The following is a 19,667-nucleotide window of genomic DNA, read 5'->3' on the forward strand; positions in this document are numbered from 1 at the left end:
CGCCGCGCTGGGATTTACGCCGCAGAAGTCAGAAAAAATAGAAGGAGTAGGGGTAATTTTCCCGTAACTACTCTATTACATGCCTTTATGTTATATTGAATTATAATTTCAGCTTCTTACTGTTAACATTAATGAAATTATTGTGAGTTGAATCGATTTGTCACTGTAATAAGTAACGCCATCATAAATTATAATCTACATAAAATGATTAATGTAAGGCGTTTAAAAGACTTAGTGGTTATTTCGTGATACATATACGTGTAGTGGAATAGTAAAGCATGTTGTGTAGCAAAATAGATAAGAGCTTTGCTTTCGTATTCTTTGTTTAGTTTGCTGTTTTGTATATCCCACCTGTTTGGGATATACGGCATTTTTAGCGAACGGGATTTATGCTCAAAGCATACAAAGTACGCAGATTGAACTTAGTGCACTAAATGCAATAAACGTATTATATGAAACATGTACCTCATGTTACAATGAGAGAAGTGATTTTGTTATAGGAACAAATCAAGGGAAAGCAAATGTAATATTTGTTTAAAAAAACGATCGATTTGTTACGATTGCAAATTAATTCGTCAATGTAATAAATAATCAATAGTATCGCTAGCAAATAAGAGGCTCATGTATATATAAAAGTCGTAGACAGTTGCAGGGTCCCAAATCGTAAGAAATTGACTAATTTTAGTGAAGTATTCTCCCTACACGGAGAAAATTTTATATTAAGTTTTAATATAATTTTAAATTACACTTTACTATGTCTTGTATTTTCGATGGATTCTCACAACATAATTCCGATCTTAACTTTTACTATGGTAATACCAATTTTTATCACATAAATAAAGTAATTATTTTGTTAAGCCATATTCTAAAAACAGTTAATTTTTACTATAGTACGCAAACAAAATTTGCTAGGTGTATTTGATTTTGTAATACAAAATTTTTACTATAAAAAAGTGTAAAAATTACGTTATATTATTGTTTTTAAAAAAATAACTATAGCATTTAAACTTATAATTTACATGAAGACCGCAGCTACTATTATACACATATATATTATAGTAATTTTAAATATAAAATTTTCTCCATATATATTTGACTGTGCTTGATCGGTTTCCTACTTAAGACTCCACGATCATCTACGAATTCTATATAAACGAGCTAAAGTTTATTCAAAAGATAGATTAGATTCTATATATTAGGTATTAAACTTAATTTCTGCCGTTTTTTGTCTCCAAAATTGATTTGTTTCGAAGGGAAGATGAATGAATACCTTAATCAAAGTAATTTCCTCCATTTTCTATTTTATTACTAATTAATAATACTTTATTAATAATACTTTGATTAAGGTATTTTCCTTCGAAACAAATCAATTTTGGAAATGAAAAATGGCAGGAATTAAGTTTAACACCTAATAGTTTGTTTCTGTTACTAATAATTGGTTGGTATAGCAGATTAGCAGCAATCACAACATAATTTGTTGTCATATATTTACCGATCACCGGTTAAAGGTACTGGTGGCTTGCTAAATTAACAAAATCCTTTCTCTCAGTGTATAACACTTGTAATATATGTAGGAAGATCATAATTATTATTTATTACTTCATATACATATTTACCATTCTTATTCCCTAATAAAACTTTATAAATACATTTTATAAGTTATTATGTCATTATACGAGTACATCTTATTTATATGTATTATTTGCAAATTTTTCATGAGCCGTACATATCCCCCCCCTCCTCCTATGAGTAGCCATATATCCAACCCCGATGGGATATATGGCAAAAATGCAAGGGTTTCAAAAAGTTTATTTTTTAATATGAAAAATAAATATTTCGGATTTCTAATATTTTTTTCATAGTAGTAGACAGTACAAAGTTTTTACTGATATAGTTCGTTTACTATAAACATAGTAAGTAATACTTAATAAATTAACCAATAATAAGATTTTTTTATTCGGACCGACAAGAATTAAACACTAAGTATAAGCGTATTCAGGCCTGTGACGATCAAAGCTAGATCTTTCTTGCCTAAATAATTCCCAGTGAATTATCTATATCCTATATATGTACATGCATATATAGGATATAAATAATTCACTGGGAATTATTTAGGCAAAAAAGATCTAGTTTCGACCGTTATAGGCCTGAATACGCTTATACTTAGTGTTTAATAAATTAAGTTTTTAATAGGTGCGGCGTATATACCGGAGTTACCCTATATTACAAATCTGCATGGAAATATCTTCCTTATATATCTGAGAGTGAACATTAACGGATATTAAATAACTGTAATTACTTTAATTCCTCAAAGAAATTCTCTTCGTCGAGTTTTACATTAAAGTACATAACCTTTTTATATGCATGTACTTTGTATTAGAAGGAAGTGCACACAGTATTCGAAATTTATAAATATTGAGATTTAATATGATTAGAAATATGGTTAGAAAGATTGTAAATCTTTATTTTCTAATAAGGAAACTTATTAGTTGTACCCATTTAAAGTGAATGTTATTATCTTAAGCCGATTCAAGCAAGCAGCGACCACTATACGACCAATGGATGTTGCTCGTGCCAGTTCGAGGATACGCGATACATGAGCAATGTCTGTGGTGGTGTTAGCTCTTTTATGACTTTGGTTCAACATATGATGTCCTCTAGATGCGACATTGCTGACCCTTGTCGACGATTGGGCAGAGACGAAGCACCAAGCCAACATGAATGGTAAGAGATTCACAAAATTTATGCATATAGCGCTAGAGCACTTCTTCTATATTCGTATGTACGTTATTCTATTCTATATTATGAAAGATCAACTATGTCTTCAGGTTCGACTTTATAATTATCGGCGCAGGTGTGGCCGGACCAATAATCGCGAGAAGATTGAGCGACACTCCATGGCAAAAAGTTTTGCTCATCGAAGCTGGCCCTGAAGAACCTACTACGACAGCTATACCAGCTTTTGCGTTTAATGCCATAAATACGTCCCTCGATTGGAACTTTAAAACGGAACCAACATTATCGCATCCTACTGCCTGTTTGGGTATTAAATATCTTGTATTGTATAACAACACACTGTTCCAACATTTACTCACAGAAATGTATCTATCTAAATTTTTAGATACTTTAGGGGAGATCCTAGTTTTGAACTTACAAAAAATCAAAAAAAAATTTTTTTTATTTTCTGATACTAGAACATTTAAAAAATATATTTCTAAAGTATTATTTCGAAATTCGAAAAATTCATCAATATATAAGCGATTTAGTAGGTAGCTGTCCGACCGACGGCGACTCGCACGAGCAGAAATAAAAACCGCTCAACCTACTAAAAAAAAGTCCTATTGCTAACCAAAGCAACATACAGGAGGCAAATGAATTTTTTGAGGAAGCAGAAGATTCATTTTATGGACCAGGAATAGCAAATTAACCAGAATTTAACTGTAAGTATACAAAACTGTGTATAAATAGTATCTAAAACTTTAAACGTGTTTTTTTCGAAATTGTATTTTTCAAGTCCGTTGACATCATAATAGAAAAATAATAATCGGATTGGTTTCATCTTTTGTGTGTGTGGGTAATTCTAGAAATAACTATATCTTTTATATAAATCTATAAAACTATAATAAAAAACTCTTTTTTGTTAATAATAAACTCTTTTTTTTTTGTTAAAAACGTGTCAAGGAAATAATCAAAAAAATTATATCTTTTTTCAAACAAGGTTTACTTAAAAAAATTTTGTAATTTTATACCCGGAGCGAGGTTTACACAGAAGAGGAATTAATAACATATGAAAATACATATATCTTACTTTTTTGTTTCAGGTCGTTTGAATGGGTTTTACAATGTCAACGACAAATTATGGTTACACGAAACGCCTCGTGCAATATGGCGTATATCTCGAACAAATCTTATTAATAAAATCATTTGAAAAAATTTGTAATTAACTAATAAATATGAATAAAAATGCCCCTAAAATTTAAAGTTTTTAGGAGTCATAGTTAAAAAAAAAATTCCTAAAGATTTGCCCTATTTCTTAGCGCTCTAGACTAGGATCCCCCTTTAGCCAAATTGTTCTTTCTGTTAAATTGTCATTAAATAGCTTATAATAAAACAAGCAATTAAAAGAAAAGAAATAAGCAATTCAATGTGGCAATTTTTCCAATTTTTTAAAAGTATCAGATCTCAAAATCGGAATTATTAAATAAACAATTTAAATCTTGATATACAATTCTAGATACAAAATTATGTTACAAAAACAAAACCTTAATAAATCAATGTCATATGATTATGCTTTTTAGAAACGGATGGCGTCTGCACTTGGCCGAGAGGCAAAATGATAGCTGGAACCGGCGCTTTGCACGGTATGATGTACTTTCGAGGACATCCTGAAATCTACAATCACTGGGCACGAGAGGGTAACTTAGGTTGGTCTTACGACGAGATCAGTCATTATTTTGAACGGGTGGAGAATCCAATCGATCCAACATTCTTGTCGGACAAACCTAGAAGTTTAAAAGAAGGCGGCCCGATGAATATTCAATACTATCCACATAAGCCGGACTTTGTAAATGTATTGTTGACAGCCGCCGGCGAACTGGGTTACAGAACCTCCCCATTGAAAGAATACAATCAAACTGGCTTCATGATCGCGCCGATGACAGTTAAGAACGGTATGCGTCTTACAACTTCGAGAGCATATTTAAGACCAGTTCACGATCGCAAGAATCTGCGAGTGCTAACAAACGCGCATGTCACCAAGATTTTGATTAGTCCGTGGGAACAGAAGGCTTACGGCGTGGAACTGGTGGATAAGAATGGCTATAAGAGGGTGGTGAAATGCGATAAGGAGATAATCTTAACAGCCGGTGCTATCGGCTCACCGCATATCCTTCTGAATTCTGGCATAGGACCCGAAAAAGATCTCGCCAAGTTCGGTATTAAAGTATTCAAAAACCTGCCGGTTGGTAAGAATCTGCACAACCACGTGTCCGTGGAGGTGCCGATGAGCATCAAGGACATTCCATACGAGATCATTACCATGGACGCCGTAAATCAATATTTGGAGAATAAAACGGGACCATTGGCCAGCACTGGCATCACTCAAGTTACTGCTTTCCTCGAAAGCAGTTATGCGATCAACGGTGTGCCGGATATCCAAATCTTCTTCGACGGTTTCACTTCCATTTGTCCAAAGACTGGTTTAGTCAATGAGTGCATCAACGGTAAGTTCCAGTCTGATTGCCCGGACAGAAGAGAGATCATAGCGAGACCTACGGTGGTTTCTACAGAGAGTCGAGGCGACTTAAAACTCCGCTCGAATAATCCTTTGGATCCGCCGTTGATATATCCAAATTACTTCACAAACGAGAAGGATTTGATGATTCTACTCGAAGGTATCAAAAAGGTTAGCAAACTTGTTGATACGCCTGCTATGAAGAAATGGGATCTTCGTTTGGAACAAGTGAGAAGTCCATTGTGTAGCAAGTAAGTAATAATTCGTATAGGACAAGTTTTCATACAAGTTTTAATCCTAATTTTCTAATAAGTTTACAGTGGACTTTTTTTAAGCAAAAACATTGAAATATTAATAATTTTTGAGATGCCAACAATTAAAAATAAATTATAATATTTTCGTGTAATGTTTCAAAAGTTTCGAAAAGAACCATTTTTCGTGAATTTCTATTAGTTTTTTTACTAATTTTTTCTTTATTAGCTACCATTTCGACACGGACGCTTTCTGGATGTGTCAAATAAGAACGAAAACTGGACCGGAAAATCATCAATCTGGAACATGCAAGATGGGACCAAGTACTGATCCAAGTGCAGTAATAGATTCGCAACTTCGAATACATGGTATATCGAATATCCGCGTCGCCGATGCTTCCATCTTTCCCATTGTACCAAACTCAAATCCTATCGGCGGAATCATGATGGTAGCTGAAAAAGCAGCCGATATGATTAAAAATACTTGGTCATAAAAATTTTATTTTAAAAGTATATATTTTGATATATTGGATGTAATAATAATAAAAGTGACGTGTATATGTATATACATAAACATACATATACAATACTTGCACAGAGGAGACAAAGAGAGAGAGGAGGAGGAGGAGGAGGGAGGAGGGGGGGAGAAGGAGAGAGATATCTATTCGAAATTTTCGATTTTGTGAATAAATTTTTCAAGGGAAATGCATTTTTATATAAAACTTTGATTGAATTATTGTAAATTAAAAATATAAGTGGTGATAAGAATTTGCACAGAGCAAATAATGTATATCACTCATCGCGCCAATTTTTCATCGCTATTTATATTTTAGTTTCTCGTTATTCATATTAACGAGAGAGTTCAAAGACAATTATTTCTTTATTTGAACTATTGTATAAATATTATGAATAAAATAAGATCAAAGTAATCTATTACTTTTATAAACAATTATTTTAATAACCAATAATGTATTCAAACATAATTTAATATTAAACATAAGTAATTAACGTGTTTGTTTCATGAAAAAACTTGTATTTTTTAAAGAAAAGATGTAAAACCGTTATCACACTATTTTCGAGTTGCAGCTAACCCGCAATCGCTGCATCATGATTGGCTAAAATAGAAGCGACAACCAGCGACTGTAACCGGCAATCTGTAGTGTAATTACGATCTAATAGTTGGACAAAGATCAGTTGGACAAAGGTGCAAAAATCCGACAATATTAGAAAATTTATTCAAAGAGTGATAATGCCTATGAGAATCGAACACGGGATGTGGGAGAGTGGTGTCGGTTGAAACAGAGGGTCAATTGTAACATTGACCGCAATAGCTGTATCTATTGACGAAAGGCTGAACTGCATGCACGGTTGCATACCGTTAACAGACATAAGTCATTGACGAATAATTGAGTGGCCATTCGCAAGTGCAAACGTAGCAGCACCTATTTTTGTTAAATCAAGGTTAGATTGTAAACTTTATTACCCGCCATTATTTTAGTGCAACTCGTTCCACAACAATTTGTAATACAACGATACTGTGTGATATGAATATATGAATATCAAGCTTTGCAGTAAGGTATATATCAATTCAATTTATTGTTTACATGTAAGTTTTATGGGTATAAAATCGAAACAAGCGGTGGTGGTTGCAAAAGTAACAATCACAGTAGTGTCGATTGTAACATGAGTAATTATTTAGAAGACGTTCCTCATCATCAATTTCAATGAAATTATGCTCACATTCGAAGCGTTTTTGCATGAAACGAAAGAATCTGGCAGTAAAATGTTGTGCTCAGTCCCAGTGTGAGATATTAATCATTAAAGTTAACTGTTGTTAGGTTATGAAATCTGTCACATCGATGGTGTAAAGGGTTACACAAATTTTCTATTTTATAAACATAAATTCATTGCTTTAAAAACAAATTCTCTGCTGTAAAAACAAAAATTATATAGAAAATAATTTGTTTATTAGCATAGTGTTGATTTTTATATGGATATATTCACAAAATGTTTTTGTGTTACAATCAACACCCTGGGGTGATACAATTGACACCACCGCGGTGTCAATTGTAACAAGTTGCGGCGATGCCATTAATGATAAATATCATTTATAATTTGTTACTTTTTTAAATATCTATTAAGTTGAAATTAATGCCAAAGGATATATTTGTTTTCATAAAAAATTTCAATTTTTTCTTATTTATAATAAATTGGTTAGCTGCAAAAATATTTTTTTTGTTACAACCGACACCACTCTCCCCCTCGGCAGCAGAAAGATTGCAACAATTTTTTTTTATGGGTTTCGGAATGTGGCTTGCTCACCGCGCGATTGATTTTTACTTATGGGTCTATCCAATTACGTTTAATCGCTTTACAAGTAAGACTGAGTTCCAAAGTCCATCAAAAAATGTCGCAACCTTTCTGCTGGCGAGTGTACGCGTGTAATGAATGTATTCAATACAATACATTTATTGCATATTGCATCAGATATGTTATAAAAATTCAAGCAATTTAAGGTAGTTATATAAATATAGTAGAGAGCGCCTAGGATCGGTCAAAGTTAGATGTTTCGAATAATATAATATTCTTGGTTCATGAATTTAATTTTATCTCAAATGTGACTGTGCGCCGAAACATTTGGACATTTAAATATAATCAATCTAAGATGCTAATTTAAGGTAGTGCTGGCGTGACAGAATTGCCGATATTACATTTATAATACATGATATTTAGAGTAATTATAAGGTATATGATTTATTTGTGATATAAGTATTATCAATGAGAGAAGAAGAGAAAAAGAGAAAGGAGAACAAAAGAGAGAAAGGAAGAGGGAGAGAGAGGGAGGAAGGGAGGGAAGAAAGGAGAAAAAGATAGAGATCAAGGGCGAGGAAGGGAGAGGAGGAGAGAGAATTACTCTTTTTTCTTTCTTTTAAGATATAATTTTTAATTATAATTTATAGGGATGCACTGGATATCCGGAAAGTATCCGGTATCCGGTATTATCCGGCACATTTTTTACTATACGATCGTATAACCGGATATCATTAGTATTCGGGAATATATTCGATTGAAATTTGATATCATTAAATTCTTGATTTTTTCTTATATACAAATGTTCTAGAAATATGCATATTTATGATGTTGTAATATGTTATACATTATTGCAAAATTACAATCTTTTTCTCTACACTGAAAAAAAATTTGTTCAACGAAAAAAAAATTATTTGACTCAACAAAATGCTGTAGTCGAATACGTGCAAATAAACATCGAGTTGTCTTAAATATATATAATTTATAAAAACGTTATTTCATATAATAAAGATATAATTTTATTCAAACAAGTCCTTGCATTTAAGACAATAAAATTTATACAGGTATATGTCTCATATAAACGCATTTAGTTGACTCCGTGTTCCAAATAAACATAACGACGCCGATAACTGATTTATTTTTAAGACTACTAAATGATAATAGTCTCGTCAACCAAATGAAATAGTTGAATCATTTCCGTTAACCAACATTGAACAGTTTCTTGAGCAAACTGCGGTGAAATTTGATTGAATAAAATTTTGTTGCATTAAACAAATTTGCAAACGACTAAATGTGTTTAGTTCGTTGAACAAATTTTTTTTTTCAGTGTATAGGTTTTTTTTTAGAAGACACTTTCTTCGAATTCGGTTGGATATCTTTCTTCGAATTCGGTTGAATATCCGACTCGAAGAAATCGCTCGGATATTCGAGCAGATACTAGATACCCGATGTTATATTCTGTCCGGATATCTCCGATATCCGGTAATTTTACGATCCGGTGCATCCCTAGTAATTTAAATTCAACTTTGCGCGTTCGTCACATTATAACTTCACATTACTCTATTATATTTCAATATACGTATACACGTCTGTAATGCAAGATTAATCATTAGACTAATTGTAAGTAAACATGAGTGACAGAAAAGCGTATACGCAGAATATATTCTGCAATAAGATTAATAATAAATAAATGCACATGTGCAATAACGCTAAGTTAAATTTGTGTCATAAATTATTATTTTCTCTCTCTCTTTCTCCCCCTCCTTCCCTCCCTCCCCCCTCTCTATCCTTCCTCCTTCAGTGTTAGAAGTTAAAGAATTAAGAATAGAAATATTACTAAATAAGTCAACGTTTATAAGTTATAAGATTACATTTAATTAATCATCAGCATGATAAAAGATGGCATTTTTTAAATATTAAAATTTAATACTAAAATTATTTAAAAATTAAATTTAAGACCAAATTATTAAGTGACGAACATTTTAATTTTAAAAAATAGAATGTAGAGAAAGTTTTTTTTACATATATATTTTACATATATATAGTCTAATTATACTTGTAAAATTTGTTTTTATCATAATAATGTCGAGATATATAGATAGCAAACAAGAGAGGGCAAGAGACATTGTAACCATGGTTGCCACTTTTCGATTATGTTAGTTGAGATTATCTCCATTGAAGATTGCCGCTTTTCTGTTGAAGATGTCACTATTCTCTTAAAGGTTGATAACAAGTACAAAAATTTGCCGAAATTAAAACTTGTAGAGTATTCTCTAAAAAAAAAGTCAAATTTGATTTTTCCAATGAAGATATCTTTTCAAAGGCCGGAAAAAATTTTAAGTTTGACCCACTCACCTCAAAACACGTCATCAAAGTTTTGAGCAGATAGTTGAAAATTTCTTTGTTTTAAAGAATTTTTAATTCGCGATCAAAAAGCCGGAATCTCCGGTTCTTCCAGATAGAAAACCAGAAAGCTGGCAACCGTGCTTGTAACCTTCGTCTGAACATGATGACAGAAGGAGATACGGACTGCTGACGAACAATTCAGTTTGAATCAGATCGTTGCTGAAACATTTCATCTCGGTAAGCTCTCTTCTATTTAATATGTAATATCTTAAATGTTTATTTATAATACTTGAGTAATCGTTTATATCATATCCACAATTAAAAACACTAAAATTAAATATAAAACTGTTACTATTTTTTATGAATAATCTTTATAGTGACAGATTCAAGAAATGATACGACTTACATCATAACTAAAATCAGTAATCTATTTGAATTACTATCTATCAAGATAAAGCACGTACAAATAATAATTATCAAGAGACACTAGTAATGTCTCGGCGCTAACGCACGCACAGCGACACTACCGTGGCTAGTTTAGTCGTGAGACTGCGGGTTGCGGCAGATTGAGATTATTTCGTTTACAAGGTTAATGCTTTAGGTCAGAGCTGGAATTTAGTTGCACATTTCGGCCGAGATTTTCAACTTGGTTCCTGCTCCATACTTCACCAACTCACGCGCAGCGTGACGATCGGCATTTAGGCTGCGCACGGGTTGGTGAAGTATGGGGTAGGAACTAAGCTGAAAATCAGAACTCTTGGAACTTTTAAAAAATTTTTCGACGTGGGACTTAGAAAATTTTCGACTACCTAAAACATTTTTTAAAAGTTCCAAGAGTTCTGATTATCGTTTTGGGGAGTTCTCGATGAGTTCTATCGAAAAGTATCAGGTGACAAAGCGATTGGGCCAACAATATTCAAGATACGCGAAATTAAAGAAGTGATAAAAAATGGTTATTTTTGTTTTTTAATTTTCTTTTTTGTCAAAATTGTTTTTTATGTGTCAGGAACTCTAGGTATTCACTAAGTGAAGCTATTGAGCCGCTCAGAACTATTCGATCTCGAATTTCGCTGAGAAGTTAGCACCCCATTTTTTAAAAATTATTAAAAAATTGTTATTAAGTGAATCTCGCATTAAAAAAATACAGAGAACTCTTCGTCTTGTTAAAAGGAAGCAGGAACTCTAATCAGAACTATTGTATCTAAAAATTGATTTTTCAAAAATTTTTAATTTTTTTGGGATTAAAAAAAATTTTTTTTATGCATCAGGAACTCTAGGTATTCACTAAATAAAGCTATTGAGCCGCTCAGAACTATTCGATCTCGAATTTCGATATGAAATTAGCACCTCATTTTTTTAAAATTATTAAAAAATAGTTATTAAGCGGAACTCTTGTTATAAATTATAGAGAACTCTTCGTCTGGACAAAAGGAAACGGGAACTCTAATTAGAACTATGGAATTTCAATATTGGGGTGCTAACTTAACATACGCAATTGAATGAAAAAAAAAATTTTTTTAATTTTTAATTACAGTCCTTATTTATTATTATTAATTTTATAGACTTATGTTATAGAATAGTACAGTTCTACAAACAATTTATGAATTACAATTATGTATCGGATATTTTACAATTTTCGAAAACGCATATGCGGTATCGATGGGATTCGAACCCAAGACCTCTGAGTTGGTAACCTAACACGCTAACGCTGAGCTATAATCGCACGCTGTTTGAACAGTTTTAAAACTGATTGTTATTTGTCCCGTTCGAAAAACATTTTATATCATTGATTCAAGTAATCGTATTGTCAATCCAACTCATTCTTTAATACTAATTAATTCTGAAATCTGAATAATTCTTCAATAATCTGAATAATTCTCACAATTTAAGAAAATTAGTAAGTTGTATAATACTTTTTTTTCTCTATTTTCGTACGAATAATTTGGGATCAAGCAGAGCTCTGTGCGACAAATAATTTCGGAGATACAGCGGTTCAAAGTTTCAGTAAAAAAGGTGAAAAATCGCTTGTAAATGCCAATTTTTTATATTTTGCCTCTGCAAACGTTTCCGATGTCTCGGATGAAGAAAGTGCATAGAATATTGTTTGAAGTAAACTTTATGACAAAAAAAATACGACTATGAAGAGCTCTCTGCGATTAACAAAGCCAGAGATATGAAGTCGTAGAGTTGGGTCTAAAATAGTTTTTTATTAGACATCCACTTTTTAACTTATAAATTGCTGTGTTAACTTATATCGGGTGTTTGAATAAGTTTTCGCCGATTTTTTGTGAACTCTTGGGGTGCTATCCAGAACTGTCGTAGTGTTAAAAAATTTTTTGTCCCTCAGATGTGAAACAGACATTGAAAAAATCGCGATATCTCTTAAACCGCTGGTCCTAGCGCTTCGAGCGTTGATAACTTTCGTTAGAACTCGTAGGGTGCTACCCAGAACTGTCAATAGAATTGCCAGAACTTTAAAAAAATTTTTCGCCTTTGGTTGTTAGAAATTTTTTTAGGTCCTTTTTTATCATAATAGTAACCTTCACATATTGCTCGTGTCACTTGCGAAAATCGTACCGGTACAATATAAAGACCAGCGACAAGTACGATTTACCCAACTCCCTCTATTTTTATAAATTTGCCAATAGCAACATAACTTACAAATATTTTGCTAATTTGATGCTATACTCGAAAAGAGTTTAAATATCAATTATAACTCTGAAAGACACTATAATTCAATTACCTACCTTGTACTGATAACACCTCAGGTAAATTGTATCAAAACTTAGATCAGACACTGAACAAAATCAATTTTGAATGTCACTCGACTCGAACAGACAACTCGAAGACAAAACAAAAATGATAGTTCTTAACCCACATTACCAGCGTCACATTAGTGTCATTATCTTTAAAAACCATGTTTCGTTTAGAAAATACAATGGAGGTATTTAATTGTCTGTACGACTTAGTTAACTCTCCCTTATACGTATGTATACCATATATAGACTTTTTTTCGAAAACAAACAAAAAATAGAATTATAGAAATTGTTCAAGGTCGTCTTTCGAGCGAAATATTTGCCAATTTGTCAACAAGTAAATGCAATAATTATCAATATGAAATAGTTCAATATTTATTTTGTAGAAGGAAATTAAAGAAGAGAGGTGTAAGACACTTACTTTGTACAAGAAAAAAATCTCTTTGTAAGCAAACAGCAATTTACAAGTTAAAAAGATATCTAAGAAAAAACGATTTTAGATCCAACTTCATGACTTCATATCTCCGGTTCTGTTAATCGCAGAGCTCTTCATACACAGAGAAAAAGGTTTCTTTGGATTTAGTATTCCTATTTATTTGACTAAAATTTGTTTTATTGAAAGAACATATGCTTGTACGAAATATTATTTGTTTGAATACAAATTTTGTTTCATTTGAGAAATCTCTATTGCTTGACAGAAATAACATTATTATTTGAAGTAATATCTTTCAATTAAATAATATATTATTTGGTTACAATGAATACAAACAATGAAACAAATTATTTATTTGAAAATGGCAAAATATATTCATAGAGGTTAGGTTATTCCATGCAAATAATTGCTTTCTTAGAATAGTCATTACATTTTTTGACCGAAAATATGGAATTATAACGTCTAACAACAGAATTAAACGAGCAGTGCTATGTGCTACATCAATTATGTTTGTGCCGTACAGATGATCACGTGAATACTGAAGATAGATATTATCTGTTCAAACAAATAATGTATTTAAGACAAAGATATACATTGTTTCAAATTCAAACAATCGCACTTATTGATTCAAACATTGGTTTGTTTGGACCATTTCAAATAACAAATTTATTTGGATGCGATAAAATTTATTACATCCAAAGAAATCTTTTTCTGTGTGTAGTCGCATTTTTTCGTCATAAAGTCTACTTCAAGTAATGTCCTATACACTTTCCTTGTCCAAGACGTCGGAAACATTTGCGGAGGCAAAATATAAAAAATTGACATTTACAAGCGATTTTTCACCTTTTTTACTGAAATTTCGAACTGTATCTTCGAAACTATTTATCGCACAGAGTTCCGCTTGGTTTTAAATTATTCATATGAAAATAGAGAAGAAAAAATTATTGTACGACTTTTACTAATTTCTGCATAGTTTCGTAGATATAGCACAAAAAGTAAAAAATCATACCATTTTCAGCTTATATTACCACCTTCCGTTCTAAAATCGCAAAATGAAATCTATAATATTTACGACTAAATAAAGCGTATAAAACAATAAACAGTCTCCTGGCAATTATTTCTTTCTTACATGCTGAAGTGACTGGCCATAAATATAAAAAAAACTTTCAGACAGAAGTAATACAAATGTGTTACTAAGTATAAGCATGAAAAATTAGAAGAGTAAAAACATGAAAAAGAAAGACCAAAAATATGTACAGATCTGAAATATGAGAACATATAATACAGAGTAGTGTAAATGTTTCGTATCACATTTAATTATCTTAAAATTAGAATATCGATGTTTTTAAACGTGTAAGGAAATTCTGTAGTTTGTAGAAATTCTGTTAGGTGTGGCATTACGAGTCGGAATAAGGTGAAGGTATAATGCACACACATCAGTAGTTTGTGAAATGCAGGATGACACACGATGCCATACCATTTTCTTTATGTATAATATATTTATCTTTAATCAAATTAGTATAGAACTGGTATAGAGTTAATTAGACTGACCCGAAAAATTGTCTCAAATGTATAACGTTTAATATGAGTACCGTTTTGCCTCACAACTTTTGGGAGACGCGCACTTGTATTTTATCTTCCGACATATCTTTATCAGATAACGCACGGCACAACTGCATGACGTGAGCAGAAACATCTCCAAGTCTCTGCCATCCTCTTTGTTTCCGCGAAAAACAATTTCACTTTATACTCAATATTTTAAGTCAACCGTCCGTTATCAGCCAGAAACTAATGTGTGCGCCTTCACCTATGTCCACTTCCGACTCGCGATACAATTTCACACTTAACACAATTTCCAAAAAGAGAGAGAGAGAGTACAGTATTTACTCACAGAATTTTAAAAAACCAATACTTCATAAGTATAGGTTTAATGAGATAATTAACCGGTATGACATTTCGTGAGCCACCGTGTATATTTTAAAAGGTATATTTTTAATATGTAGTATAAAAATATTTTGTACATATATTATTTTTATTTTTTACTAGTAAAAAATCCTATTCATTATTTGTCACTTTGTACAATTTTATTTTTCTCTTTTTTGTTTTTGATATTTTCATTATTTAAACACGAAGCTATATATAAGTGCATGTTTCTCATAATGATTACTAGTTATTATTGAAAGGTAGAATACTTGTATTTATCAATGATACAATAGACTCAATGAAATAATCGTTCCTGTTACATATTCGAGATGTATTCTAATTTCAATGACTTTTAAAAACTTGAACCATGAACTAACTATTTAAATAAGATATGTTATCGTTTAAGTATCCCTACTTTTACTAATTTCTACAATTTTTTTATATCGTCATAATTAAGATAATAAAAATATTTTGCACAGCAATAGCAAACAAATACAAGATCAATTGATTTTAAAAGTGCATACAAAGTGACAACTGATTAATTTATTTTATTCTATTATTCCACTTATATAACGCACGTACGTTTCGGACATGACTTAGCTCTCCTCAGTATATACACAAATTTTCTTTTACTGTAGTAAAATATTTTGAAAAATTTCCTTTAGATATCCAAAGAGACACTTCAGTCGGCTTTTGCGTTCTCAACAAATAAATATCGGAAAATTTAGTGAAAAATATAAATTGGATATAAAAAATAAAGGGCTAGTAAGCCAAGCTGGTTGTTCTTGCTTATAATATTATTTAATGAATAAATTAACGTTATTTAACCTTAGCGGCCACACGGGGTGACTTTGTACCCCAAGGCTTAGGAAAAGTGAAATTAGAGGTCTAAAACATTTGAAATTGATACAAGTATCGACATCTGTCACTAGTAGACACGTGTGAGATGTGACTTCATTACATAGGAAGCCGAAAAATCGCATGGCGGCGTTTTGAGCGTTCGTTTTCTCGACGTTTTCATTTTTCCCTCATAACCGTAATTTCGCAAAATAAATATACTTTTTGAAAGATCGGCGTATACTGTTATTTTTTTATGGTAGTGGTGTATCTTGTGCGTACAATCCTAAAATTTTAGCCCTTAATATTGAAAAATGGCGGAGTAATGAATTTTTTTCTGAAAAAAGTCATTTTTGCCGAATTTTCACATATATGACCAGTTTTTAGAGCGCCATCTATAAATTGACTAATATAAATCATTAGAAATGTTGAAGAACTGTTCAACAAACATGAAACAATCGATTAGAAATCTTAAAATACCCATATATCTTGTACAACTAATTTTTTTAGCTATGTACCCCGGTGTGGCCGCGATGTGGCCGGGCTGAGATGTGGCCGCTAAGGGTTAATATAAAAACAAACATTTCGACCCCTCACATTAGGTCATTTTCAGTGTACAAATGTTAACGGTCACAAATTAAAAATAATAGTCGCAAAATCGCATTATAATACTTGCTAATGTCCATTTTCATGATTTCCGTCTTATAATTTAAGAGTATGCTTAATGAGATATCCAAATTATAAAATTATACATGCCAGCGAGAGTCTTCAAACATGTTTTAGAAGGACAAAGGAAATTCCATGATTTTCAACCGTTATTAATATGACAATTTTTGAGAAACTAAGTCATTAAAATGCTGTTATAAAGAAGAAACTTGTCATATTAATAACGGTTTAAAAACAACCATGGAATTTCCTTTGTCCTTCTAAAACATGTTTGAAGACTCTCGCTGGCATATATAATTTTATAATTTGGACATCTCGTCAGGAGACGCGGTAGCGGCTCCCGTCAAGTATATTTTTTGTAGTACATAATATAATAATACCATGTCATGAAAGAGACGCTACAGCGTATTCTTTACAGGAATGAACTCGCTTATATAATTAAAAATTATTGTTTTGTTTAAACAAATTAATGTTATTAAAAAATTCATATATTGGGGAAGAGTATAGATTTTCACAATTAAAATGAGATAATAATCATGTCCATAAGTGTACTTGATGCTTAGATATGAATATGTGCACGTATTTTTCAGCCCAATTTATGTCATTTATTCATTCAAATACGTCGTCGTCGTCGTCGTCGTCGTCTCTTCGCAAAATTTTGTTCCATTTTACTACACCTTTTTCCAGCACTTTCTACACTTTTTCTGAATCTTTTCTACACCTCTTCTGCACTTTTTTTACACTTTTTTTTTGTACTTTTTCTGCACTTTTTCTACACTTTTTCTACACCTTTTCTGCACTTTTTCGACACCTTTTCTGCACCTTTTCTACACCTGTCCTACATCTTTTCTGAACTTTTACTGCACCTCTTCTGCACTTTTTCCTCATTTCTCTCGCATTCTTCTGGCATCTCTTCCACATCTCTCATCTTTTCTGCACTTTTTCTACAACAGTACCACATCTCTCTCACACCTCTCCTGTATTAATTTCACATTTCTTCTGCACCTCTCCGCATCAGAGTCTTACCGTTTCCGCAACTCTTTTGCACCTTTTCCGCATCTTTTCTGAACTTTTACTGCACCTCTTCTACAATTTTTTCGCATCTCTCTCGCATCCTTCTGGCATCTCTTTCACATCTTTCATATACCTTTTCTACACTTTTTCTACAACAGTACCACATCTCTCTCACATTTCTCCCGTATTAATTTCGCATTTCTTCTGTACCTCTCCGCATCTGAATCTTACCGTTTCCGCAACTCTTTTGCACCTTTTCCGCATCTTTTCCACTTCTACATTTCTTTTACATCTCTTCCGCATTTGTTCTGCACTTCTTCGCATCGTTTCTACATATCTTTCCCAATTTTTCTACATTTCATCTGTTTGTATACATTATTTTATTTATTTACATATTTACTTATATATCTATATTATCTATTCACCTATCAATATTATCTATCCATCTTCCAATGTTTCACCTATTCACCTATTTACGTTTTTATTTAACTATTTATGATATTTATAACCTGCCTACGTTCGAATGAGAGCATGCATGAGTAAATTGATAAAGACTGATTAATATGAAGAGATCAGACAGAACGAAATTATAAGCTGATAGTATTTAATAAAACTAGAAATTAATAATGAAATAACGATTTATTTTAAACAATATTGATTCATTTATAATTTAATGTTTAACAAAAGAGAATTGTACGAAACCGAAATTATATACTGGTATTTGTTAACTAAGCTGGAAAATGATAATCAATCGGAAGACATTAAAAACGTAAAAAAAGGCATCAAGTATATTTTGCAATATCTTTACATAATCAAACAATTTTGTAAATATATGAAAATGATAACGGAAATAATACTTAGCAAAAATTCGTGAAATCTATCGGAAAAGACATTAAAAATGTAAAAAAAAGGCGTCAAGTATATTTTGCAGAAAAAAGATACCAAAAATAATGCCATAAAATAAGAAGTGAAATCAAAATAATATTTCAAGTATCTCTATTTGAAAAGACCCGTAGAACACAGTTCTCTGAACGGCATCTTGAAGGCTTTCTTATGATGTAGACGTTTTTTCGATATCCTTTAAGACAGTGTTGTATGGAATAATTTCTCACAATTATAATATACATACTACACAAAGTACAGATGACATTTGAAGTATATTAAGTATAACAACACATTAATGAGAGAACGAAATGCAATAGATAGCGTAATGAGAGGCGCGAAAACTGAAAAGGGATTTTTACATCGATAACAAGTAGAAAATTGTAGAAATAAAAAATCGAAAATGAGCAAGATCTCCAACAGCAGCATATAGGCTATTGATTATGTCTTAAGAACCATGGCAAAAAGGAACTAATACTTTCACGGTTTTTTATTGTTGGATTCGGTCAATGGATCATTTAAGAAGAAAAAACCGCGGAGTGCTATGAAATTAGAGGGTGGAAATCGGAGATAGGGGTGAAAAAGCACCCTTTTCAGTTTTTTCAATATATCTCGCGAACGAAGCAAAATTTCGATATACTTTATAAGAAATTTTTTGTAGATAATTAAATTTCCGATCGGAATAGGTTTTTTAAAAAATTAAAAAAAATTTTTTTCATGCCAAACAAGTAGAAACAAAAAATAAAAAAGAAGCAAAAATTTCGAATTTTGTTGTCTTTCTACTTTTTTGCCTATAACTTTTTTTTGGTCAGAGATAGGTATAGGGAATGCTTCATGGAAAAAAAAGTAGACAAAATTTCCTTTAAAATGCTGTAATCAAAAATTTTTTTTAGGTTAAAATTGGTCCAAATATGGCCACTCGATATAGCAATTTTTTTCGATTTTCATCCCTCTTATACTGATATTGTTTCAATTCTCATTTTGTTGAACAAATTATTATTTTACTCAATAAAAAA

At 31.6% G+C, this 19,667-nt stretch overlaps 2 protein-coding genes across 3 annotated transcripts in view; both read left to right on the forward strand.

The window, feature by feature from the left end:
- LOC108764002 (glucose dehydrogenase [FAD, quinone]) overlaps positions 1-5,984 on the forward strand; it is a 19,747-nt gene extending 13,763 nt beyond the window's left edge. For both annotated transcript variants that reach the window (XM_018511987.1, XM_018511985.1), the window contains exons 3-6: positions 2,525-2,724; positions 2,829-3,043; positions 4,299-5,484; positions 5,714-5,984. In XM_018511987.1, coding sequence (XP_018367489.1) covers positions 2,525-2,724; positions 2,829-3,043; positions 4,299-5,484; positions 5,714-5,978 — 1,866 coding nt within the window. In that variant the 3' untranslated portion in view covers positions 5,979-5,984. The remainder of the gene's footprint in view (positions 1-2,524; positions 2,725-2,828; positions 3,044-4,298; positions 5,485-5,713) is intronic.
- Positions 5,985-10,301: 4,317 nt separating this feature from the next.
- LOC108764009 (glucose dehydrogenase [FAD, quinone]) overlaps positions 10,302-19,667 on the forward strand; it is a 23,746-nt gene continuing 14,380 nt past the window's right edge. The window contains exon 1 of the mRNA XM_018511997.1: positions 10,302-10,377. The gene's annotated coding sequence lies outside the window, so the exon portion shown is untranslated. The remainder of the gene's footprint in view (positions 10,378-19,667) is intronic.

The sequence above is a fragment of the Trachymyrmex cornetzi genome, unplaced genomic scaffold (genome assembly GCF_001594075.2).
Source record: "Trachymyrmex cornetzi isolate Tcor2-1 unplaced genomic scaffold, Tcor1.1 scaffold390, whole genome shotgun sequence".
NCBI lineage: Eukaryota > Metazoa > Arthropoda > Insecta > Hymenoptera > Formicidae > Trachymyrmex > Trachymyrmex cornetzi.